The sequence below is a fragment of the Cheilinus undulatus genome, linkage group 23 (assembly GCF_018320785.1).
Source record: "Cheilinus undulatus linkage group 23, ASM1832078v1, whole genome shotgun sequence".
Classification (NCBI taxonomy): Eukaryota; Metazoa; Chordata; class Actinopteri; order Labriformes; family Labridae; genus Cheilinus; species Cheilinus undulatus.
Genome location: NC_054887.1, coordinates 13,811,842 through 13,837,448, shown reverse-complemented (window position 1 = coordinate 13,837,448; position 25,607 = coordinate 13,811,842). Strand labels below are relative to the sequence as shown.

Here is a 25,607-nt window from a genome sequence, read left to right as displayed (position 1 = left end):
TAAATACTAATGAAGGAAACTGAATACTCCATGACTGTTGACTTGTCATAAGAGTAACTCTGTGACTGTTGAATGGTCATCAGCGTAACTCTGTGATTGTTGAATTGTCATTGGAGTAACTCTGTGATTGTTGAATTGTCATTGGAGTAACTCTGTGACTGTTGAATGCTCATTGGAGTAACTGTGACTGTTGAATGGTCATCAGAGTAACTCTGTGACTGTTGAATTGTCATTGGAGTAACTCTGTGACTGTTGAATGGTTATTAGATTAACTGTGACTGTTGAATTGTCATTGGAGTAACTCCATGACTGTTGAATGGTCATCAAAGTAACTCTGTGACTGTCATCAGAGTGAGCCAAACTTCCAGCATCCCTGCCCTGCCTTACATGGCTGACATGTGTGTTTCACCACCCTTGAAACTTGAGAATTGAAGGCAAACCAGACCCTGTAGTAACAGGTTACCACACTTTACATCGGTATTTCATACCTATACACTCAAGACTTTGAGCACCTTTGATGTAAATGTTTTCCTTCAATTTTTCAGTCTTTGACTGAAATGTGACCAATGAGACAATTCCTGCCTGTGTATTACGACAGACAATGACAATAACATATATCCAAGAGCTCTTGGGTTTTAGTTATATGTTTGGTAATGTAAAAAACTTTCTCTGTATTATGTTAACGGCTGTTTGTGTAGTTGCTCCGACACACCCAGCAGATGTTAAATGTCACACACTTCTGGCAGTATGTTTGAGGCCTTTTCCCATTCCTGGGAAATGTTATTACATCTTGGATCATGTTTTGGGGGGTTCTTTCTGTAGCAGGAACTATTTAAAAAAACAACAACTTGATAACAATAAAGCTTTTTTTCTGTCTCAGTTTGTATTTTTTATGCTTAGCTTTGACAGCAAACACCTCAAATATCATACATCTTTGAAAGGTTTAGTCCTTCCAGTCTAAGCTTTGAGTCCAGTGATTCTGCTGTGATGGTGTTTCTAAAAGGACATCCAGCTCTCTCTGTCCTCACCATGAGTAATCAGTGTCTCTGTGTGCTGCAGGTGTCTGGGATCGTGGGCAGAGCTGACGTCTTGGCCTGTCTCTTGTTCTTGTTGACGTTTCTCTCCTACATCAGGTAAGATGACTCTACACCACCCAGGCACACAATGAACACCCAAAAAACACACAGATGCAACAACACTGCATGCAATAATTATGCAGCTCAAAAAACTCCCAAGTTGAACAGCTGTCAGAGCTTTAATCTTAAAAATACCACTGTTTGGTATCCAGATAACTTAAACTGCCTTTGTAGATGCTCACCTCTAATGGAGATTCTTACACTGCAAGAATATTCTTTATAGCCGATATACGCTGATGATTTGGCTGATACAGGCATATATTAACATGTAAGATATTTACTACAACATGGGCCAGTATTTACAGACAGTATAGGTAAATATTTACAGCTGATATAGGACCATTTAGGCTGATACTTACAGCAAATATAGGCCTATATTTACAGCCAGTGTGGGCCAGTATTTACAGCAAATATGGGCTAATATTTTCATTTATTATTGGCTGAAATTACAGGCTGATATTGGCAGCTGATATATGGTGATATTTACAGCCAATATGGGCTGATTTTTACAGTTAGTATGGACTGATATTTATTGCCAATATAGGCTGATACCTGTTTCACAGCTGTTATACAGTAGGGATGCAGAGTGATGTTATAGCCAGTATAGGCCAATATTTACGTCCATTTTATATTGTTTGTAAATACCAGGAGAAATGTTATTATCTGCTGATTTGGATATCAAGCTGAATGTATTGCGCATGTATTGTAAAAATCATGTAAACAGCATTTTCCTGTTGTAAGATTTTGACTGCCGCCTTCACATTCTGACTTTTTGCCACAGTTTGCATAATTCTTTAACATTATCTAGAAATAGTCAGTTTGGTGCCAAAACACAGATGTTTAGTTTGTAACTGCAAATAAAAGGGTCTTTGTCTCGTAGTTTTCATTGTTGAATAATGGAAAAGGATCATGTCCAAAGAAAGCCCCAAATTCTTACTGTTTTACGGAGGAAAACAGAAATCATCTCTTTGAGTGAGCTGTGGCTGAGTTATCTGTATGAATCATTTTATTTTTTCTCTCTCTCTCCCAGGAGTGTGGGGGTGTGCGTCTCCGAGGACTCCTTCCCCCCCACTGTGTCTCCGTATTGTCTCCTCATCAGTTTGTTGCTCGGTACCTGCGCCATGCTGGTGAAGGAGACGGGCATCACAGTGTTCGGCGTGTGCGTGCTGTACGACGCCCTGGTGCTCTGCCGCAGGCCGCTCATCCAGTAAGAACACAAGCTGGTTACAGTTTCTTCTCCTGATTTATGTGTTTGTGGACTCTGAGCTAGCACACAGTGTTTTCTATTAATGCTTTTTCTTTTGATTTACTCGGCTGAACTCGATTACACCTGGAAAAGTCCCACTGCACACTAAAAATGTTTGTTTTGGAGATAAATAGTTTGTTTTTCTGAATCTGTAAGCGGACAGGAAGGAGGGAGACATGGGGAATATTCAAATTAAAATCTAAAAATGATTGCAGATGGATGCAGAGTATAAGAAATACCTTAGTTGATGAAACCAGGCTGATTTAACCGTAGGACGCTTCTTTGCACTAGATTTAAAAATATTCCACAAACAGATTTATCCAATGATATTACTTGTTAGAAATCAGAAATTATGTAAATTATGTGGTGATCAGGGAAGGAGGCACAGAAAAAATGAAAATCCATTGCCACTGAAAATTATATTTAACTTTGTACAGATCAGTGCAATGTGAAAGCTGCACCAGGTTGTTTTCCGAAGAAATTCAAACTCAGAAATTTCATATTTACAACACTAATAAGGTAATAATACAAACTCAGAAATATTTTTTTCGTAACTGATGAAATCAGCTATTCTCAGAGGAAAATGAGGTCAACAAAACACTGACACTAGAGAGGTGGCAGGGTCTGCTACATGTGCACCAAGTATAAATGGTGCTTTTCTTCTGTTTTTATTTGGTTTATTCATCATGAAACTGAAGAAATTTTGCCGACACGTGAAAATCAAGCGATTAAGATTTTTCTTGTTTGATTAAAAATGTCTTCCCCAAAACTACATAGTGCCCCTTTAAAGTGCTATTTCACAGTTCCACCCTGTAACCTTATTCTACCAAAGAGTCACATTGTCTAAAAAATACTTTAGCGAGAGCCACAATACAAACCGCGAATGTAAGGTAGATAATAGATCAGTTCATCTGTAGTTGAAATAAAATAAAACAGTGGATTGGTGGATAATTATGATGTTAAATGGGATACAAATGTCTGTAGAGTCAAAAGAACCAATATGTCACTGATAATGAGCATGTAATTATTTTATTTATCACTGACATTAGGCTAAAACCTCAGATCTCAATTTTTCATGATTTATTTTTTTTTTATAAATCATATTTATATTATTTTTATAAATTCTAAACTTTTCATTCCCTGAAAGTGGTCATTTTGGAGATACCAGTCTTTGGCCCAACACCAGGGTTATGAAAGTTTCACCTGGCCTAAAGTTAGATATTAGCATGTGCTGAGTTTGAGCTCTGAGATGCTTTTCAAAGAAAATGATGAATGATGGTTGGCTATTTGGGTATTTATATCTCACACCAAGGCCTTTACTGGAGTTCTGCTGCTTTATTAACATCAAAGAGATGCTTTCTAATTTTTTTCCACTCATTATAACTCTTTAGTATAAGGGGGAGAGGCCTCATACTGGTCTTTGCCCTGGGCCTCCAAATGACTAAAACCAGCCCTGCCTCACACCTGCAGCTCTCCAGACAAATCGTTTCACCCTGCCTCATTTTGGAGCTTTGGTTTTATATTTCTGCTCTTTTGACAATATTTATTATCATTAGTGCATTAAAGATCAAATTAAACACCCACGTTTGGACAACTTTCACTAGATATTATGTTACCTCCACGTGTGATCCGTGTGTGTTATGCTCATTGATGACGCGCATCAGCAGGATGTGGCTGGAGAAAAAGTTAAAACGAGGAAATGGGAAGCTTCAGATTAAACAAGACAGCACACCTCAACGAATGAGCAAACTCAAGAGACGTACCACCGGCGGACTTCCTCTGCTCTCCTCTCTTACACAAGCTCCTCCGTCGAGAGCATCCGATGGTAATAAAATACGGATATAAAGTAATAAATGTTTAAATTTGGAGGGCTCTGTAGTAACAGAAACGAGAGAGGAAAATAATAAAATTTATGAACAGAAAAGCTCAGAGTCATGCTTGCCTGATCGGGCAAGTCCTCACAAGTTTTGATTGCCCGTCGGCTTTTTTAAGTTGCCCCGGGCATTCGGGCAACCGTTAATGGCGGACCCTGCAGTAGTCCAGCTCTCAGCCTGCAGTGATGGAACAGGATCACAGCCCATGACACGCTACACTCGCTTGCAGTAATGATGTCTAAGCAGTTTATACTGGTATACAAGTCACCCTGGTATATAAACTGCTGTCAACTTTATAGATTTAAAAAAATTTTGTTAAAAGTGCAGTTTAGAGTAATCTGGATCTCTAAAAACAGTTGCACTTCCCATCACTCCAGTGGAGGCTGTATGGATGTAAATAAAGTCATACTTTTTGTTTCCTTGCAGACTGATGCAGATAGCGTCAGGCGACAGGGCAGTCTTTAATGCATGCCTCATTGTGTGGCCTCTACACAACCAGTCTAATCAGGATGAAGGCATCTCTGACCACATCCGTATGCAGTCGGAGCTATCGTATATCAAACCGTTCTCAGCAGTCAACACAAAGCATTAAATATTACCGCAACTTATTAAAAGTTGCACATTTGCTGGCAGATATTTACAGTGTCTTTTGATGACGCCTGTTTGCAAAGAGAAAACTGTTGCACTATTTAGATGAGGCAGGTTGGAAAGGTCTCAGACGCAGAGAAGTTAGATGTTTCCTTAGAGTTCAGATCGTGGATGCAGTAAATTGTCCTTCCTTCTTGTGTGACTTTACACAGAAGCCATTATCCATGTCCCACTTTTTACCAGCGTGCTGTGCTGCTGCCGCCGCTGCTGTTTCTTGTCTCTGCTCAGCTCTTTATAAAGAAAGCCTGCAGAGATAATAGAGGACAGATGCCTGGAGAGAAGTGAGCTTCAGATAAAACACACAGCTATCTCTCTTTTCATCCTTCCAGCTGCTTATTTTAATGGCCCATACCCGTGTTTTGTATGTTTTAGCCCATTAACTGCAAATCGCATATATTCGACGACACTGCCGGCCATTTTCCAAACACACTGCCTCTCTGCAGATGGATCTCTTACCTTCCAGGCAGACTCGGGCTTCAGCTGTAAAAATCTACTCTTAGGGACTCGAGGAACATCTCTAAAGATAAATCATCCACACAGACAACATCTGGTCAGATTTTCTGCTTTTAGGAAATTGATACTTTTATGTTTTATTCAGGAACAGACCAGCAGACAGCAGGACTGCAAGGTAAATACTGAGTAAAATAAGACTGACGTTACACAGACACTCCTAGCTTTACTCACCATGCCTTTAAATAATCAAAATATGACCTGGAAGAGGTGGAGAGTCAAGTTGAAGTTACATAAGGAGTCTGTTCTATCAAGTTCAGGAGTTTAATTTGTCCTTGACAGCTTAGTAGGAGCACGGCTACAGTTCAGAGCTCAAAAACTACAAGGAAACCACATATAAATCTTAATGGAGCAATGCCTGTAAGTTAGTTCATGCAGAAAACCCATGCTGCACTCATTGAAACTTAGCATGCGTCATCCTCTTAATCTCCTATCACATTCATCCTCCCCATTTTGCAGTCTTTTTAAACATCATTATTTCTGGTCTCTACCTCTACTGCAATACATTTTTTAATCCCAGTATCCACCTGCAGGCTCTGATAGGAAATTTAAGTTCTCGTCATCACTGCAAATAAAATGATTTGTGAGCAGTGATGAAGTGGAGACTGGATGCCAAACTATGTTCTGCTGCTGCGATAAACATTTCAGAACATTACAAACATGAGTCTTCTGACTGAACTAGGTATTATGCAGCTTAAAAAAATATCCAAAATGATTAAACCTATGTTGTATATTTTTTTGTTGAGAACTTGCGTCACCTCAAATGCTCCCAAAAGTTGCCAAAGCCAAAGAAATTCTTATTTTTAAGTTGAAACAGGGTGTGTCTTTCATGGCAGCTGCAATGATAGAGCATTAAAGAACAAGAATCTTATTTACATTAAAATCATGCCCTTAGCATATATGAAAATGAGAGGAGTTCCATACTTGAGAGGAACAAATTGAGCTTTTACTTTGAAAAACACACCAGAGCATACTTAACACTTGACAACCCTGCTGCCTGTTGGTCGACATGGTTGACTTGTGGAGGTGAATAGTGAGGATTCAGCTGGGTTTAGGGACTTCTTCGTTGAGTGTTATCCTTGCTGTAGAGCACAAGTATCTTGTGTTTGTGGTTCCTGTTCAGAGCTGTAGAGAAGATGACAGTTGCCGTGGGTTGCTACCTTTGTGTTTTTAACATTCTAATTTGATGTTTTTCAATAAGAAGTGGTTTTGTTATACTGGATGCCCCAACTGATGAAGAGACATGCCAGGGTTATACCTCTACAGAACACCATCAGAGAGCCTGTGTTCCTGGCCAGCTTTTTTAGCACTGGCAGTAAGGATGCTCCCATGGGTCTATTTCCCTGTTTGGCCCTTTAAAATTGTATTTTAACCGACTTGTCTAAAGAGGAGAAAATGCTTAGAAAGCAGTCAAATTCATGAGATGGTTGTTGTGTCAGCACATACAATATGACCTTGAAATACTCTGTGGAGCTTGGCTAACATTAGCAGCTAGCTCCTTCAGCCTTGGTTTCTCTTTGCAGAGTGATAACGTGCTTTGATATGTGGCCTTTTTCACTTTGGTTGAGTTGTTCAACCCTTGACAGCCTACATACCACTTAATTTCCATTATCTACATCAAAAAACGGTCATGCCGTGCTGTTCTGACGACAAGCTAACTGCTAAGCTTCTCATGTTCATGTCAGATGGTGGGGAAAAGCTGTGTCAGGAAGGGATCGGCCATTAACTGAAGCTACAGCAGCCTCGAGTGGCGGGAGGCTTCATTACAGTTTAAAAGAGCACAAGATCAAGATTTCAACCCGTGTTTAGCTGGAAGCACTTACATTTAATTCGCAACGAGTTTAGTCCAGCACCCTGGTCTAAAAAAACACCCACTGCATTAGCTGTTTTTACCACCGTGCTTAAAACCCTCTAGGTTGAAAACCGATCAAATTTTGGAACAGTTCTGTGCTCGTCAATGTCACTTCTCTCTCAGTAACCAATCAAAATCAAAAAGGGGTGGAATTTCTGACAAAAGCAGAAAAGAAAACGATCTGACTCGTAATTCTTAACCTTTTTTTTCAAGGGTAGTTTTCAGGTCTGCAGCTGCTGCCAGTGTCAGAACAGGATTCTTTTACTTTGTCTGCATGTCTTTTTTGTGGTATTTCCTTAAAATATGGAATTACTTAAAAACAACATTACAAGAGCTGTGAAAATGAGGTTATCAGCACTGCCAGCACTAAAATAGCTGGCCATGGACATAGGCCCTGAAGGTGCTGGCCGTTTCTCTCTCTCTGTAGGTTACAAAAGTCAGTAGCAGTGAACAGACTTCTCCTAATCCTGACCTTAAATATTGTGTTAACTTGATCAAAATATGAATGTCTTCAACATTACAACACCAGCAACTACTTGCTAACAGCAACTAGTTACTGTTAAGTTTTAATGTTAAATTTCTGCCCCTTCTCATCTCAAACAGCAACATAATTGACCCAAGCACATCACAAATACATCAAAGTGTCCCTACTTTTGAAGACTTTCCTGGTGGCTGTGGTGTAAGGTGATGTATACTCTTCCACTGTATATACACCATTATGTAATTACCACTGAAGCTAAATTCTGACTGGAACTTTCCTGATTTTAGTGATGTCATTAGTTTCCCTGTGCTGTAGACAGTTTAGAAAAATATGTATGTTTTTCTGTGGTTGTCAGGTGATGTAAACATGTTTTGCTTTGAGGGGATGGAAAATAAAATGCCCAGTGCTGCAGTTCGGCATAGTGGTCAATGGTAGCTGCAAATTTCTTAAGCTCTTATTGCCCTCCAGGGTTCGGGGACAGATGTATGACTTTATGCCATGAATTGACAGGCAGAATGCGCATGGGGTACAGTAAATCTGCTTCAGCACACAGTATGTTTAAATCTCAAATGATCTCCGCTATTCTTGTTGTCACCTTTTGTTATTGTTTTGATTATAAGCCCCCTAGTGGCAGGATTTACATACAGTGCATTCAGAGGAATAAAATGCCATGTAAATATAACTGCATGGTGAGATTGCGGCATGAAAAGAGAGACTCAAGGACACAGAAAATGCTAATATTGAAAGTGGAATTAGGGCATTATAAACACTGATATCATAAGAACAACACAAGATTGGACTAAATAAACCAGCTTAGGGCAAGCACAAGCAGGGATTAATCAAACTAGAGTCTTTAGATATTGATCAGAAACCTTTCTCCATGAACTCTCCTCTCAGAACTTTGAGCATCTTAATTTATTAAAATGATTAATTGATAATCCTAAAGGCCAACATATATGATGGATAGTTCGTCTGGAGCGAGTCTTTGCAAGAAGTTTCATTAACTCCTGACATTTTTGAAAGTGCCTCCAAGGAAGAAATCACATTTATCAATCAAAGAAAGAGCTTTAGTTTGGAAAATAGTCCCTAGGAAAGATGAAAATAAGCTAAATATTATGCTTCTTAATCTTTCAATGGTCAAAAATCTCTGTGTTTCAGCTGGCTGTGTTATTTCAGCGTTGGCCTGATGGAGACGTCGCTGCGGTCTGCAGCGCCTCAGTGGGGAGCGAGGAGAGTAACAGCCAAAACTAAAAGCTGTGTCCATGCGCGTGAGTGTTTAGGAGAATTAGCATAAGGCTGCTTTTATGTGAGCGCGAGGCCATGCCCCGGTCCAGATGTGTGGGAGGCTCCCTGCTGTGTAAGCCAGTCTGAAATGTTCAGGAATTAGCCCGAACCGCCATGACACACTGAAACCCAGCGTGCACAGAGAAAGAGAGAGGGAGAGAGAGTGTAATCTGTATCTGAGGTTATTCTAGGCAAACTTCCCCGGGGCATCTGTCACTTAGAAGTGTGGCAAACATCCAGAGCACTGCAGGGCTGTGGGAGAGTGTGTATTTCCGTGTGTATTTGTGTTTATGTGTGTGACTGACTCAGTGCAGTAGCCTGTGTGCTTGTTTGCTTTATTGATTAGCATTTCTAAATTAATTATACAGTTAAAATTTGTGTCTAAAGCTTTCTGATTTTTGTACCAAATTTTGGAAGATTTTTACACTGACTTTAAGCCAGCGATGGCTCTGTAACAGCAGGAGTTTGTCACATTCTTCGCTTACTCACAAATATATTAATAATGCTTTAAAAGATCCCACTCATTTAACATGGTTTTAATAAACCCATGAGGTTTGTGTGTACGTCTCTGACAACATAGGCTTATTTGTCCAGTTTGATGGAGAGAGTCATATATATACCTTTATTTTACAACCCCACCTCCAAAAACGTTGGGGCGCTCTGTAAATTTTAAATAAAAGCCAAATGCAATGATTTTCAAATCTCATAAACCCAAATTTTATTCACAATAAAAAAATTAAACATATTAAACCAAGAAATTTTACCATTTCATTAAAAATATTAGCTTACTAAGAATTTGATGGCAGCAACACATCTCAAAAAAGTAGGGACAGGGCCATGTCTACCAGCATCTCCTTCTCTTTAAACATCAGTCTGTAAATGTCTGGTGAATAAGGAGTTTTTTAGAGAGGAATGGTGGTGTTTCCTTCTATGATGCTCCAGAGGTCTAGACAGCAGGCGGACCAGTTCAGAACCAGAACTCTTCTACTGTGAAGCCATTTGGGGCTTTTCCATTCCAAGGGGTGGCTCCACTCGACTTGGCCTGAGCCCAGCGTGGCAGGGGATTTGCTTTTCCAACACAGCCTGATCAATTAAAAAAACAATTCAAGTCAAAGCCATATTATTAAAAGAGAGAAGTCTTCTGATGATTGATTTATGGGTCTCTAGGTAGCAGAAAATCAAGAATCATATTTTTTGATCGGGCAATAAGAATGGCATGCATTACTAGCACCAATTTATAAATCAAAGACCTCTATCACGAGCTAGAATTCATTTTTCAGAATTCATAAGAAGGAGAGAAGGTCAAACTTTTTGAGCACATAAATCCCTGTCTTTCCCATTGACCCATTTTACACGATTTTAATTGAATGTTTTCTCCCAGCGCTTTTTATCGGTCCATTTATATAAGACTCCCTTCTTACCACACCCTTCTTCATCATTGCTCACGGTGTGCTGATGCTGGTTAAGCTTCTCCTCCACCACCCCAGCCACCTCCTTTATCCTTAAACTTTTAGCTTCCTCATGTTGGCATTTATTCAGCTAAGGAGATGATTGCAAAACTCAGCTATACTCTGTCAGGCATGCACTGTCATAAATTTAGCTCTCTATCTATATGGGGGTTACTGCACTCCCTGGAAAGTCAAAGCATGCCTCTTGGCTGATCAAACTAAACTGGATCCATTTGCAATAAATGGTCAAACCTTTGACGATAGCTTCCTGACTGTATTAAACTTTTTGGAAACTTTTGAAAAGTAGACATTTTATGCATACATCAATAAGCAATGACATCATCGTGTGTGTTAAAGCAGTATGAATCTTTCTGCTCTTCATCTCCTTCAGTCAGTGACCGCTGTGAATCTCAGCTGATGGCGTTTGACTCGTCTCCGTTCTCAGTCTGGTTTATGTCTTCCTCTAGATTAGCTGCAGCCGCTAGGATAACTCTTAATACCCTAAAACTCACACAGACACAGAGCCAGCAGTAAGCCTGTGTAATAGCAGTGGCCACGTTGTAAAGCAGGCGGAGGGCTGCTGCACTGCGATAGTGTCGGTGTGCAGACATACAGATGTCTTTCTGCAGGATTTAGATCTCACTCCCTCTCTCTCTCTCTCTCTCTCTCTCTCTCTCTCTCTCTCTCTCTCTCGCTCTGACTCAAAGCTAAAGTCTCGGTAAACAAACTCTGTTGACTTTGTTGCTGCCAAAGCCAAAATTACATGTGCATTCAGGCGAGGATCGGCTTTACTGTCTCGACGTCTCAGCGTTTGGATGCAGGTTTATGAGCAGCAAGGTGCTCTGTGTGCTTATTCTGTGTTAAATGTTGTTCCTCTCTCCACAGCAGCACTCATTTTCATCCATTTAATGCTACATTGCAGCTTTATTTACTTCAAAAGCCGGGAATATCTACATTTGAAGACACACACTGCTGCATACATGCACTTAAACAATATTCACCTGATGCTGAACCATGTACTTAGACTCAGCTGTAGCAGACCTCTTCAGTCTTTAAAATAAGCTGCTGGATTAACTTCTATTCTAACACACCAAATAGATATTTTCTTTTTGCCATGGCACTGGATATACTGTACACCAGATCCATCTAGGCAACACCCCATAGACAGCGTTTGGAAAGACAAGAACCTTTCAAAAATAAAACTCAGGAGAGTGATGGATGAATGTCCTTTCACATTCACTTTCGACCAATCAGAGCAACAAAACATATGTAGCTGACTGGGGTGACACCTGGTGTGATCTTTCGCTGCTGTAGCCCATCTGCTTCAAGTTTCGACATTCAGAGATACTCTTCTACATCACTTGATTGTAATGAGTATGTATTGGAGTTATCGTTGCCTTTCTGTCAGTCAGCGGATTCTCTGACCTCAGCCATCAACAAGGCATTTTTAACTTCTACTTATCCAATATTGTCTCACCATTAGAGATGGCTGTGATGGTGTAAAATCCCATTAAAACACCACTTAATGAAAAACAGCCTGTCTGACACTGTATTAAGATGCTTGCTGGTGCTTTTTTTAGGATATTTGGTTTCCAGTTGCTTGTTGTGTTTGAATTATAAGAAGGATTAGCTGTGTGAATGCCCAGACATGGAAAACATTCAATGCTATGTGTGTTTATTAGAGGGATTTCGTAGTGACCCTGAGTCTTCAGGCAACCAGAGGTGATTCTGTCTGTCTGTTTCTGTGTTTACATTTGAGTTAATCGTTTGATTACAGCCAGATTAACCTCCTGAACTCTGCACACTCGCTTGTCCAGAATCCTAATTACTGTTCAGACTCTTTCAGTGCAGCAAAGCAGCTCAGAGCATAAAAAATGAGCAGAAATTCAACATGTTGCTGGCATCCTAAATGTTCACCCCAGATTTAACAGTTTAAAATGAGAATTTCATACAGCAGTTCAATGATGAAAAATCCCTTTATTCAGGCTGCAGCATGTAGGATAAAATGCAGCTCAAATACATCTTCGCCAGAAAACCAAGGATAAGATGATATGACATTGTGTGAATTTTTGTGGTTGTTGTCTCGCATGAAGCTGTTTTTCTTAGTCCTTAGACATGATGATGTGCGGGCAGTTTTCCGCAACACGCCAGAGAAACACCACTGTGAAAATGGGTTTAAATCTGGGTGTAAAGTCGAATCCGTCAATGTGAGAAGGTTAGTCATACAGTATGTCTCAGTGCTTAATGGGATTTGCTACAAGGAGGTATTGTGGGACGTTGCCAGCATCACAGACAGCCGTCCCTGTCCTTGTCTCCTCGTTTGGGATCCAGAGGAGATTAAACTGCTGCTGATTTAATTTAAGCCTCAATTAAAGCTCGACAGCTGCCAGTGGATCCTTGGAAAAGGCTAACAGGGTGACAGACGGATAGAGGGAGAGTATTTGTTGGAGATAAAGAGGTCAGTCTGGCAGGATGAGGAATGAATGGAGGATAGAAAATGGCTGGAAGTTCATGAAGAAGAAAACGACAATGGCAGCAATAACCTGTCTCTAAATCTTTAGTCCCAAATTGAAGCAATGGTATGAACGCATAAAGATCTGATTTAGCTGTCATTTAATTTTTAAATTTGTCAAAAGGTAGGTAAAAAACAGTTTATATGCAGATTTGAAATAGGTAGAAACTTATTAGTGTTTACATTGATTGTTCTGAGCAGAGATCATTAAGATCTCAACCTAAGAATATCTTACACTGCACTGCAAGGCATGAATTTTGGCTGATTTTTGACAAAAAATGCTTTGCAAAGTGAGTACACTCACTGTATGTTGCTGTTATTACAGACAACAAACTTTGAAAGGTGATGGATAGATAGGTGGATGGATGATACAAAGGACTATGGATGGATAGATGAATAGTACTACAGAAGAATGGATAAAAAGTGCTATGGATGGATAGGAATGATGGTAAAACAACTATGGATGGAATAGATGCTGCCGAATGGATGGGTGGATATGATGGATGATGCATGGATGGATGGATAAAAACTACTATGGATGAATGGGATGGATGTTGCACGGATGGATGGATGATGCATGGATGGATTGATTGATGGATGGTAAAAACTACTATAGATGGATGGATGACAAGTGCAATGGATGATGGATGGATGGATGGATGGATAATGGACAGATGAATGAATGGATAATGCGTGGCTGGATTGATAAAATGTGCTATGGATGGATGGGAAGGATGATGCATGGATGGATGGATGGATGGTAAAAAAGTACTATGGATGATGGATGAAGATGAAGTGCTATAGATGGATGGACAATGGATGGGATGGATGGATGATACATGGACGGATGGATTACAAGTGCAATGAATGAATGGACAAAAGATGGTTACAATCTTTGAAGTTTTTCTTATAGATTTTCTGAGTTTGGTAAATGACCGTGAGCTGATAGAGGTCTCGTTCATGATTGTGATTGGTTTTATGAAGCTAACTCCACCCCTGTCATGTAAACTAGAGTTCGTAATATGATGATTACATGATATGTAATCATCATATTTCAAACTCTAGTTTACTTCTCAATTTGATTTAGAGCTTCATCTGATCTCCTTAGTCAGGGTTATTGAAGTCTAGTAACCCAATGACATCCTTGGTTTGCTGATCTACACTCTGGAGAAGCCAAACGCTGACTGACTTCTGCAGCACAGGGTTGCACATACTCTCTCTAAGTTTTCAGCCTCTCCAGAAAAGAAGTGACAAGAATTCACATAAATATGTAGTCTTATACTGAAAGTACTTGAGGTTCAGATGTAGAACCCCTCAGGAGAAACCCATATCTTTTTTTTTGCATTTTTCAAATCCACTCTCTCTGTGTTCTTCATCATTTATTTTTATCAGAGTCAGAACTCTGACGGAGGAGGCAAAATAATGTGTTTTTGCAGGTCAGGAAAGATTACTTGCAGAGGTAGTTGTTCTGTTTGCATGTGTAAAAACTACCAAAAGTCAAAGATTTTATATCTCTGTTTAGGAAAAAATGTTTTGCTTATCTTAGGAATGCCCCAAAGGAAAGATATGTTGACAGCCAGTGTGTTGCATGCAAAAAAAGGCAGCACAAATTCAGAACATGACCAATAATTAAAATGCTGCACAGCCGGTCATGCCAACCAAATATAGTCTATGGGTGAAAAACTTATTCTCAAAGTTCTCAGTTACCTTCAGCCATAAAAATTTAATTAGATCATTTTCAAATCCATGAGAAAGTCTGTAAAAAGTTCCAAGTCTATGTCTCAGCTTTTGCGTCACGGTTTTTCATTTTTCCATTATATTGTTTGCAGCCTGTTCTTCCTCATTGACAAGAAGGGCCCGTATTGGGATGAGGAGATGAAGCCTGAAAGGCTTACTTTAAAAAAACAGTATGCATTCTAAGACTAAGGCTAGTTCATTACAAGCCTCATTATCTGAATAAGCCAGCAAGCTTGGCAGGATGAACCCAGATTCTGATACCTGCTGAGGCTGGATTCAGACTCAAAGGTTTTCAAATCTTTAACAAGTTTAATGTTGTGAGAGACTACAAATGAGGACATATTTTTAACATTATATTTCTCCTAAAGGTGGATGTATGATTTGCATCAGAGCCACACCGACGTGACGATGTGCACCTGCTCAAAAAAGTGATGATGCATCAAAATGATCCAGACTGTAAGCCTTGTGATTGTCTCCTGGGTAGCTCTGGGTGACTGGCAGTCTCTGTAAAGTCTGCAGGCATATTGGATGTACTCTTCTGTGAGATAAATGGAAAGTCAAAACTGCTTTTCAACATCCAAAAATATCAGACATGCATTTCCACATCCATGTCTCTCTCAGTGGCTGAGCAAGTGCAAAATCCTCCCGTCTTCTGCCTCTGCTGAATTCTGCTGACTTTCTATCTCTGCCGATGTCTCCCTCTCTTTTCTTCTTTTCACTAACTGAGGAATTATCAACTGCTGACTAGTATTTATCAGCTCCAAATTCATGTATACAAACAAGCAGAAAATGTGGCAGCAGGACCAAGAATTAACATCAAAAGCACACTTTTGAGTAGCGTTTAGTAGGAATATTGCAGAGGAACTTGGATGAATGCACAAGTATTTGGTGCTGATGATGCCGTAGGCAACTAAGGCGTAACCATGTCATAGATTTAATGCAGAAGCATAAACCAGATGAGACAATTCAATCGGATAGCAAGACCACACACCTTCTGTCTTAAGCAACGATTTCCCAGTGGAAGTTCTATGGACATGAGATCTCACAGAAACAGGATCAAATGTGACTTCACAAAGTAACCAAACATGGAGGACGATCAAACTACAGGTGGTTGGTTCTACAGGGACATACACATATTCAAACATGTTTACATAGCACTTCCAACTTTAACTGACAAATAACAGATAAAGCATGATTTCTAACAACAACATGTACACAAGCATGGAGAAGTGCTTTAAAGAGACATGAATGCTACTTTGGAAGACTTTGGGCAACCAGGTTTATTTACAGAAATAAATATTAGAAAAGAAAGTTCAAGTTGCTTTATAGATGCCTGAATGAATAAAATATACGGCATTGGCTCATTAATTGTACTTTGTGGCCTCAAAGACACTTTCTGATATTTTTTGATGTAACTGAAAGCAAAGCATTTCCAAAAATATGAAGAATAAAGGGTCAATATTTAAGTGTCATTTTATGGTTGTACAAGGGTTTTGGTGGACCCCGGAAGTTTTTCAGGTCTCAAACTGGGCCCCAGTATACTAAAGGTTGAAAAAGACTGATCTAGAGTGTCACCAGCCTTATTAGTATTTCCCTATTAAGAAACATAACTAGACTTTTAGACTTGATGGATGATGTGTTTTTGCAATAAAGCTGCTGATAAGCTTTTGTTACACCAGTTATTTGCTTTTCGTCCTTGTTATTTAAGTAGTAGAATAATAATTGCAAAGAGTCAAAAGATTCTGCAGGATTGTAAGTCTTTCTGTTGAGATATTTTTACTCATGAGTGGTTGACTTCTGGCTCTCTGCCGATCCCTGAACCTGCCCCTTCGTTGTGAACCCTCCTCCTCTCTGAAGGCCTTCATATCGGCAGTTTTTCAGACCCTGCAGCGAAGTAAACGGTGTTTTTCTTCAGGGAGCAGCGGGGCTTCACGAGCTCTGACCTCCTCTTCCCCTGTTTGCTGTGGTTAAGCTCAGGCCAAATATTGTTGCTTCCTCATGGTGTGTGTTGTGTTTACAGATGGCGTAGCTAGACAGAAGAGATCCATTGAATCTGTGTTTTCTGCAGGTTCTGTGCCTCTCAGGTATCATATATAGATTCAGATGGATCAATGAGTTTCAATCAATGTATTGGCTTTGTTTAACAGATTTTGCACTCCACTCTTGTCATTTTGTCACTTGCACTGCAAGGTTTTGGATGTTTTTGGGGTTACTTGCACCTCAAAATTAGTATTAGATGGGGACTGAAGAACAGAATTGAACATTGTGATCCAAAATCAGTAGTGGTATATATGGTCTGTAAGACTGGAGCAATGCTTCCTCCAAAGTCTTTCCCCAGGAGCCCTAGCACTTTTCATACATGGGCTTTAAAAAATAAATTTTTGAGTGGAAATATCCCAATTATAAATAAGAATTCATATGAGCTGTCTTGGAGGTAAGGAGGTTGTCTAAAAAAGTATGCATTCTTTTGTAAAGTTGTCAGAAAGTCATGTAGGATCCTTGCTGAGTTTGTTTAAAGAGCCGGGACAGATCAAGAAGGAATCTGCAGAGATGGTTTTAAATAATGTCGACTCACAAAGAATCTTGTCCAAACTGCAGACGGACTGCTGGTTCAGATTCACTTAAGGCTTCTTCATTTCTTTGAAGTGGGACCAAAAAGGCCCCAGGGAGTTCTGCATGACCTCCTCGGCTTTCCGTAGATGTTGTAACAAACTGGGCTGTCGGCCTCGGCTGGCTTGCTCCACAAAATAAGGCCTAATTGGCAAGAAACACACTCACACAAAGCTATGCATACTCAAAGTTACTGTTCTTGAATTTTCATAAAGATTGGAAGAGCTGTGCGTCTGTTTTTGGAGGATAAAGAGAAAAATGTGATTTTATTAATAGTAAAAGATGGAGATGATGACTGGATGGTGACAATAAGGCAAAGTGCATCAAAGCCAGCTTCTGAAGTGTGTGAGTGTCAGAGAGATCTATGGAGTCCTGTGAGATCAAAATACTTTGAAGCGTCCTGTTTGTTCAGACAGAAACCTTTGAAAACCCAACAAGTCTGTGAAGAGACTCCTTGAAACTCTCTGTGAAGAGTGTTTGAGTGTCTGCAGGCTCGCTGTGGTTCTTGCAGCGATGTTGATGAGGATTTATTGGGGACACAAAGGGTTCATAGGCGTCCTCTAAGTTTTGATTTATAGCTCAGCTCCAGATTTCCCACTCAATGTCCTCCCCACAGAGTTGTATACGATCAGGCCTGAGAGCGTTTTCACATTACATATGATCCCTCCCTGCTCTGCTTCATATCCTTCAGTGTCTGAGCTTGTGACCTTACCTGTCGTGACCTAAACTCTGTTGAAGTAAACTCTTCAGAGCTAACCCATTGTTACCTAAACCATTGTGACATACACTGCCTTGACTGTTCTGACCCAAATCATTGTGACCTAGACTGAAGTAACCTTAAATGTTGTACTCTAAACTTTCCTAACTTAACCCATCATGACCTGAACTGTTGTGACCTGAACCATCTAAGCTAAAGTGTTGTGATAAAGTCTCCTGACCTAACCCATCGTGACCTGAACCGGCATAACTTAAACCTTTGTGGCCTACACTGTTGTGACCTAAACCGTTGTGGCCAAAACTTTTATGACCAAAGCTGTAGTGACCTAAACAATAGTAAACAAAACTGTTGCGAGCTAAACTGTTGTGACCCAAACTCTCCTGACCTAACCAACTTTGACCTGAACCACCATGACCTGAATGGTCAGGACTAAAATGTTATGACCTAAACTCTTCTGTCCTAACCTGTTGTGACCTAAACTGACCTGAAGCATTATGACCTGAACTATCATAACCAAAGCTGTTGTACTCTGAGCTAGCTTTACCTAAACCATCGTGCCTTAAACCGTTGTTTCCTAAATCATTGTACCCTAAACTGTCATGGCTTAAACTGTCATTCCCTAAACAGCGGTACCCTAAACCGTTGTGCCCTAAACTGTCATTACCTAATCGTTCATGACCTAAACTGTCATGACCTTTTCTTTCATGACCTATACTGTCATAACCTGAACATTCATGACCTTAACTGTTGTGCCCTAAACCGTCATGACCAAATCTGTCATGGCCTAAACTGTTATGCTATAAACTGTCATGACCTGAACTGTCATGACCTGAACGTTTGTGACCAAAACTGTCTAAACTTAAACTCTTCTGACCTAAACCTTTCTGACATTAACCCCTGTAACCTAGAATGTCATGCCCTAAACAGTCGTGGTCTAAAATCTCATAGACTAATCTGTTGTGACGTAAACCTTCGTGACCTAAACCAACTTGACCTCAACTATTGCAAACCTAAACCCTACAACTGGCCCTCAGGAAGTGCAAAAAATTACTTTCCTGATATTTACATGATAAAAATCTTTGAAAGACTCAAACAATAGCAAACACTGCACTATTACGTATATGTGGGAGAAATTTGGTTTGTTTTCTCAGACCCAGGTGAGCAATTTTGGAACTGTTATTTTGGGAACTTCTACATTCTTTAGACTGCAGTTGTTTGGTACCATGCCTGAGCACAATTGCTCCTGCTTCCCTCTTCCCCACTTGTCTGTTTCACATTGGTAACGTTGTTCCATGTGTGAGCACACTTGTGAATGAACACAGCCCAATACAGTAGGTGGCAGCATTTAAACAAAATAATTGTAAACAAAATATCTTGTAATGCACCATTTAAAATTTTCCTTCTTGTTATCATATGTATTTCTCCTGATGATAGCCTGTGACATTTTACAAATAATGTTGATGTGAATGGGACATTCCCTGCAGAAATTAAAGCCTGTAGGAGGTGATTGTTGTTTTCATTTCTGCTGCTGAATGGAAATTTGATGTGAAATCAGCTCTGTGCAGACTCTGCTACATTTGCATATTTTTACCCCAGAGAGAGATAATACATTCTTATGCTGTTTTTGTGTGCTGATCCTCTGAGATTTACTTTAAAATAGAGGTCAGCTGTTGAAAATAAAGCCACGGCAACGGACACAGTTCAAATATTTGACTCACTCACAAGCCGATTAAAGATAAAGTGCTGAGAGTACAAAAACAGCAAAGTATGCTAAAAGCCTCGGCCTACATCGTGCTCGCAGGAACGGATAAACTACGACTAAATCTGTGTGAAACAATGAACAAACATCAGACATCTCCTCCAGCTGCAAACACACAAAAATCACTTTTCCCTGTTGGATTAAAATGCTCGCATGGTTAAATCCAAATCCAATTACCTCGGTTTGGTTGCTCACACACTGTGCTTGTATGCATGCTGCAGCCTCACTCGGCCATCAGTAACACCTTGGTGAATGCCCTGCAGTCACGCTCGAGGACAGAGCAACAATTCTAACAGCAAGCATCCTAAAACTGACCACGGCACGACACAGAGAGGCCGCTGTGTTCAAACATGAGGCCAGTGAGCACATCGTCCTTTGCCGTGCTGCAAACATTTCAGGGTCACTGAATTTCTGTGCCGCTACATTAAGGAGGTGAGAATTTATGATGTCATGCTTAAGATGTCCCATAGAGGAAAACATGAGAGGAATTTTAAGTAAGGTAAGCATTAACATCCTGCAACTGTGACATCATTTAGAGTCAGAAGGTGGTTCCAAATAAGAGACTCAGGCCTGGATCTGAGTACTCTTGACCCCAAAGTCTGATTCCATTTGATCAGTGTGAACACAAGCATATTTGGATGCAATTCCTGAGTCCATTTGTAAAGGTGGTTTATAGTAGTGGATCTCAACTGGCCTAGAGTCAGGACCAACCACTACCTCGTCCTTGAGCAATCAGAACCCAAGATTCCAAGCTTTTCCAATCATAACAAAGTATTTGGGTGAAAAATGGAGGCAGTTTGGACTTGTAAAAATGTGACAAAGCAAAAATATAAAGACATATCCTTCAAAATAAACGCACATCAATTACTTTTTGCGGCAGATTTTTTTTCCCTCTAAAAATGACTTTACAACCCACTTCTGAGTCCTGACCCTTCAGTTGCTTAACTGGTCGTCATTGCTTACTAGCTTGATTACAACTAAACTGTGGCTACCGCCTCATTCTCCTCCACTGATGCTGTTTGGTCCATCAGTTCTCAGACCTGGCACAATCATTTCAGACTGAAGCTTTGCAGGATGGATCTGCCCAATGACAGACATGGAATCTGGACAATCCATTGGCTTTGCACAACAACACATCAACATGAAACAAGCAAGTATTTGCTAATAGAGACTCAAAGCTGCTTGCAAGGAATGCAGTGTTCACCAAACTCAATATGATACACAGTTTAAACCCTGTCATCCCATTTCTATTTTCCTCTCTGTCATGGTGACATAGAAAAAAGAACAAGGGCGAGGGTCAAGGGAGATGGATAAAGAGCTAAGAGATTTTCTGAGTTTCTTTCACTCTCCTCACTCACAGAGCTGTTAGGTGGCTCTTCAGAATGGAGATAGAGTGGCAGTATTTGTGATGCTCAGGTAAACTATTGAAACACTTATCAATACAATCTCTACATTCAAAATAGAGGTATTAGATGTACTAGAGAAAGCTGAAAATGACAGCAGAAAATTAAATATTTAACAGATGCAGTGTGGACAGCGAGCATCCGATGCTGCATGATATATGACTTCTGCGCGCTGTTAGGACACGCTGTTAGAAAGTCTAAATCCGGATGTATATGTGCCTCAGAACTAGATTTGTCTGTAAAGAATGGCGTCTAATTAGAGCAGAGTTTGAGCAGGCTGGGAGATGACAACAGCAGTTTGAAGGCAGCACCGTCTACAGTTTCATCCATTAATATTAGACGACTGTGCTGTGACTCTGCCTCTAAACACCTGGTCTGAGAGGAGCTGCAGCTTCATTAAATCTTAACCATCCTCCCTCTGTGTCTTTGTATTTACATGTTCGTTACCTGTGCATACATGTGTTTTCTCTCTTTGTCTGCTGTGAGTGTAATCATTAAGACAGTGATGGAATTGGAGAAGGAGCGGTAGAAGGAGGCGATGTTTTCTCTGGTTTTCTTGGCTCAGCTGAACATCTGCTTTGTGTTCCTCTCAGAGATGTCTAATTAGCGACAGGGGACGCTGAGTGTTCATACTGCAGCTCCTCAGGTTTATCTCCTGCCCGTCAGATACGCTCTCTATGCTCTCCGTCTCTCTCGCTCTCTCTGCTCTTAGTGAACAGCCCTGCTGACACAGAATAATCCCTCTCCTGCTCTTCGTCCTTAAAATTAATGCTTGCTTTTAAACACTCTCTTTAACTAACACTTGTTCAGAAGCTTAAGAGCTCATTAAGTTATTGAAGAAATAAAATACAGCCTCTAATACTGAAACATCATTTGAAATGTTAGACTTTTATGACCATTTAAATCCTGTAAGAGTGCTCGTCTTATACTCTGACCCCACAGCAAACACTTGAGGCTTTCAGAGACGCTTTGACAGTCACTGATAGCTTTAAAAATCTAACCAGAGCCACAATGATTCACTAATAAATGCTGCAGTTGTCAAGATTAATTAGTTCAGTATTAAGTCAGTGGACAGTAGGGCTGAATGATATATTGTTTTACAGCTGCAGTTGCAGTTATTGTGCATGCATGCACAATAGCTACATTGCAGGATGTGCAATCTTAGTTACGTTACCTTAAGCATGTCAGTATTTAGTAGATGCACCTCTGGCTGCTATCACAGCACTCAGTCTGTGTGGATGTGTCTCAATCAGGCTTGCACATCTGGACACTGCAATTTGACTCCATTCTTCTTTGAAAAACTGCTCAATCTCTGCCAGGTTTCAAGGGGAATGGGCATTAAAGCCCTCTTCAAGTCATGCCACAAATTCTCTATTGGATCGAGGTGCAGGCTTTGACTCGGCAAGTCCAGAACATTCACCTTGTTGTCTTTAAACCATTTCTGTGTAACTTTCGCTGTATGTTTCAGGCCACTGTCTTGCTGGAAAATAAATATTCTCCTAAGCCACAGTTCTTCTGAATAATATTGTCCTCCTTTATTTTGCCACGTTCATTTTACCATCTACCTTTACCATGATGGATTAAACTGAACTATGGGGGATGTTCAGTGCCATGAAATGTTAGTTGTATCCATCCCCTGACTTATACTTTTTGGTAACCTTTTCTCTGAGGTGCTTGGAGTTTTTTTTTTTTTTGTCTTCATGGTGTAATGGTCACCATGAATACTGATTAACCAGTCACTGGACCTTCCAGACACAGGTGTCTTTATACTAAAATGACTGGAGATACATTCATTACACTCAGGTGATCCACATTTCACAAATTGAGAGACTCTGGGCCCATTTCATCCTTTGACCTGTACTGTAGATGTAAAATTGCAAGAGGGTCATTGTTGGTGTCTCAAAAACAATACAAACATCCATGGAATAAGGATGGATCCCATTGTCCACGTGGAGCATGAACAACTGTCAACACAAGTGGTTGCTGCTTCTTCTTTCCTTTTGGCAGGTGTACAAACAGAGTACGTGCATACCGCCACCTACTGTTTCCAAACCAATAAAGCTTAAAAAGTGAGAGAGAGAGCACCGTCTAAACCGTACAAATAAGCAGACTGCCTCTGCTCCTAATTAGAGCCTGTCAGTAACACCTGTTCTGCAGGCGTGAGCACTTTCCTTCACATTTACATTCATTCTTTACGTTCCACTTTGTATGGAAATGTTGTAATGGATTCATTTGCATGTTTGTTTTACATGCTCAGTGTAGCCTCTGTGGCCCTCAGAGACTGTTGGAGCCAACTTTTCGGTCACAGTGGCAGATCCAGAAATAAACCGTGTAGCATTAGTATGCTAACACAGTCAGCAGGAGGCCTCAGCCCCCAACCTTTAATTGTGTCTCTCATCTCACATAAACGTGTTTAATGTGAAGTGACGGTGAGCGCTCGTAATGAGGCTGTTTGGACTGGATCCTAATTAGCAGCTGCAGAAATAACCTCGTCATCAAACTGTGGAGCCCTGCAGGGGTTTCTCTGGCGGGGATTGACTTAAGGAAACAGAGAAATGATCAAAGTAATCAACACACTTTTAAATAAATCATCGAGCTGCAAGTCCAAGTTGTAGAGTTAGTCTTTCTTTCTTTTGATGAGTTCAGTAGCTTTGGCTTTCTGTTTCTATTTTATTCAAAGCAGTTGTCTTACAGTTCACAGAATCAATGTGGGCTGCAGTTAATGAGACTGAAATCTCTTAACTGAAAGCAATGTTATTCTATGACTTTGTTATAAAACATCAAATAATAGCTGTTCAATTTCAAGAGACTGCAGTTGCACCAGAGAGCTCGGAACGTACTGCTGTGTAGGATGTAAACTACAAACATGGAAACACTCAAGCTGGCTAGTAAAATTAGAACTGCACCTGCTTATTCACATTTCATGCCTGGGAAAACAGCCCTGGGATAAGTAATCACCCTCATTAGGTTACCTTGAGAAACATACATCTTATATAGATGCATGTATTTACAAGAATGCTAATGATGCAGCTGAAGGCAAATGCAAACACAAGGTGAAGAGCAAGTATGTCTTTGGCCTGAGACCACTGTGGCTGGATAGCTCAGTAGCTTACATCACTGGGTCGGTACAGGATACTGGGGGTTCCAGTCCCAGTCAGGGCATGATTGTTATCTAGTGTTGGCCTTTAGGCTAGGTCCCTAACTCTGTGAATACCTGCAGATCTCTCAGATGTACATTCCTTTGGACAAAAGCATCTGCTAAAAAACACTGTAACAAGCCTTGCACAATGCTGAAACTGCACAAAATATTTGTATTCTTAAAGTTTTGCACACTTTAGACAGTGTGCAGGAGTTTAACCGCAGTTTTAATCATTAACGACAAGAAATTACCTTTATTTATTATTTTTGTTATCAAAACAGGTATGTATGGTGGCCAATAAGGACAAACAATAACTAATGGTCATAAAATTTAAATTAACCCTCTGAGCCCTAAGCTAATTTTGAACTATTTTGTCTCACTTGGCCTTGTTTTCTAAAAAAGCCTGCAAAACATCAACGCTGTGATGCACAGTCAAGCTCTAAACATCCTTTTTTTTCAGGACAACCTGGGCTTTAAGAATATGTGTGCTGCAGTAATGTTAATGGAGTTTTTAAAAAGATTAAAAGTCTTTTTTCTGTACAAACTTGTTCTCCAGTCTCTTGGGGACCAAAAAGTGAAAAAAACAATCATTCTGTGACAAAAAACTCTTCAAAATTTTCACATTCTTAAAAAAATGTCATTGAGCTTTTTTATATTGCATTGTAATGAGCCATCATTCAAAGCAGTTCCTGTCTGCAGAGACACAGAGGGCCAACTCAGGCTCCCTGTCTCTTTATCTCTCCATTATAAGCCACTCAGGCTATGTGACATCTGTTTTGGGAACTTGATATGGTGGCTAATGCTAAGCTAGTGGAAGAAACAATCAAAAAATGGATTCCAAAATGGATATAAAGACGTTAAACACTGGAGTTCCTGGTGTGGATTTAATTTTTCCATGACTTAGAAAGTCACCCAGATTCCAGGCTTGCTAGAAACGCTACTGTAAGGGATTCAAATGCATGGATAGCATCATTTGTATTGCAAATGGAGGGCTTTCAGAGGGAACAAAAGTAAGTGGCTACAGTTTATGGTTCAAAAGTTATTCACCTTCTTAAAACCTTTGCCTCATTCAGAAACACAGCAAATAAGAAAACAAAAATTCCAAAACAAATGTAGTGACTGAAAGGTGCTGCAAATTGAACAAAATTGCTGCAAAAAGGTAAAACAACAGCATTTCTATCAAAAATGAAGCAAACACATTTGATGACAGACATTTCTTTAGATGAAATTTTAATGAGGCATGAATTACA

At 40.1% G+C, this 25,607-nt stretch overlaps 1 protein-coding gene across 1 annotated transcript in view; it reads left to right on the top strand.

Annotated features, from left to right (window-relative positions):
* The window catches only part of tmtc1 (transmembrane O-mannosyltransferase targeting cadherins 1), a 131,584-nt gene that overhangs the window by 42,818 nt on the left and 63,159 nt on the right, over nucleotides 1-25,607 (top strand). Inside the window, exons 3-4 of the mRNA XM_041781139.1 lie at nucleotides 1,060-1,133; nucleotides 2,167-2,343. Of these exons, the coding sequence (XP_041637073.1) occupies nucleotides 1,060-1,133; nucleotides 2,167-2,343 (251 nt within the window). The remainder of the gene's footprint in view (nucleotides 1-1,059; nucleotides 1,134-2,166; nucleotides 2,344-25,607) is intronic.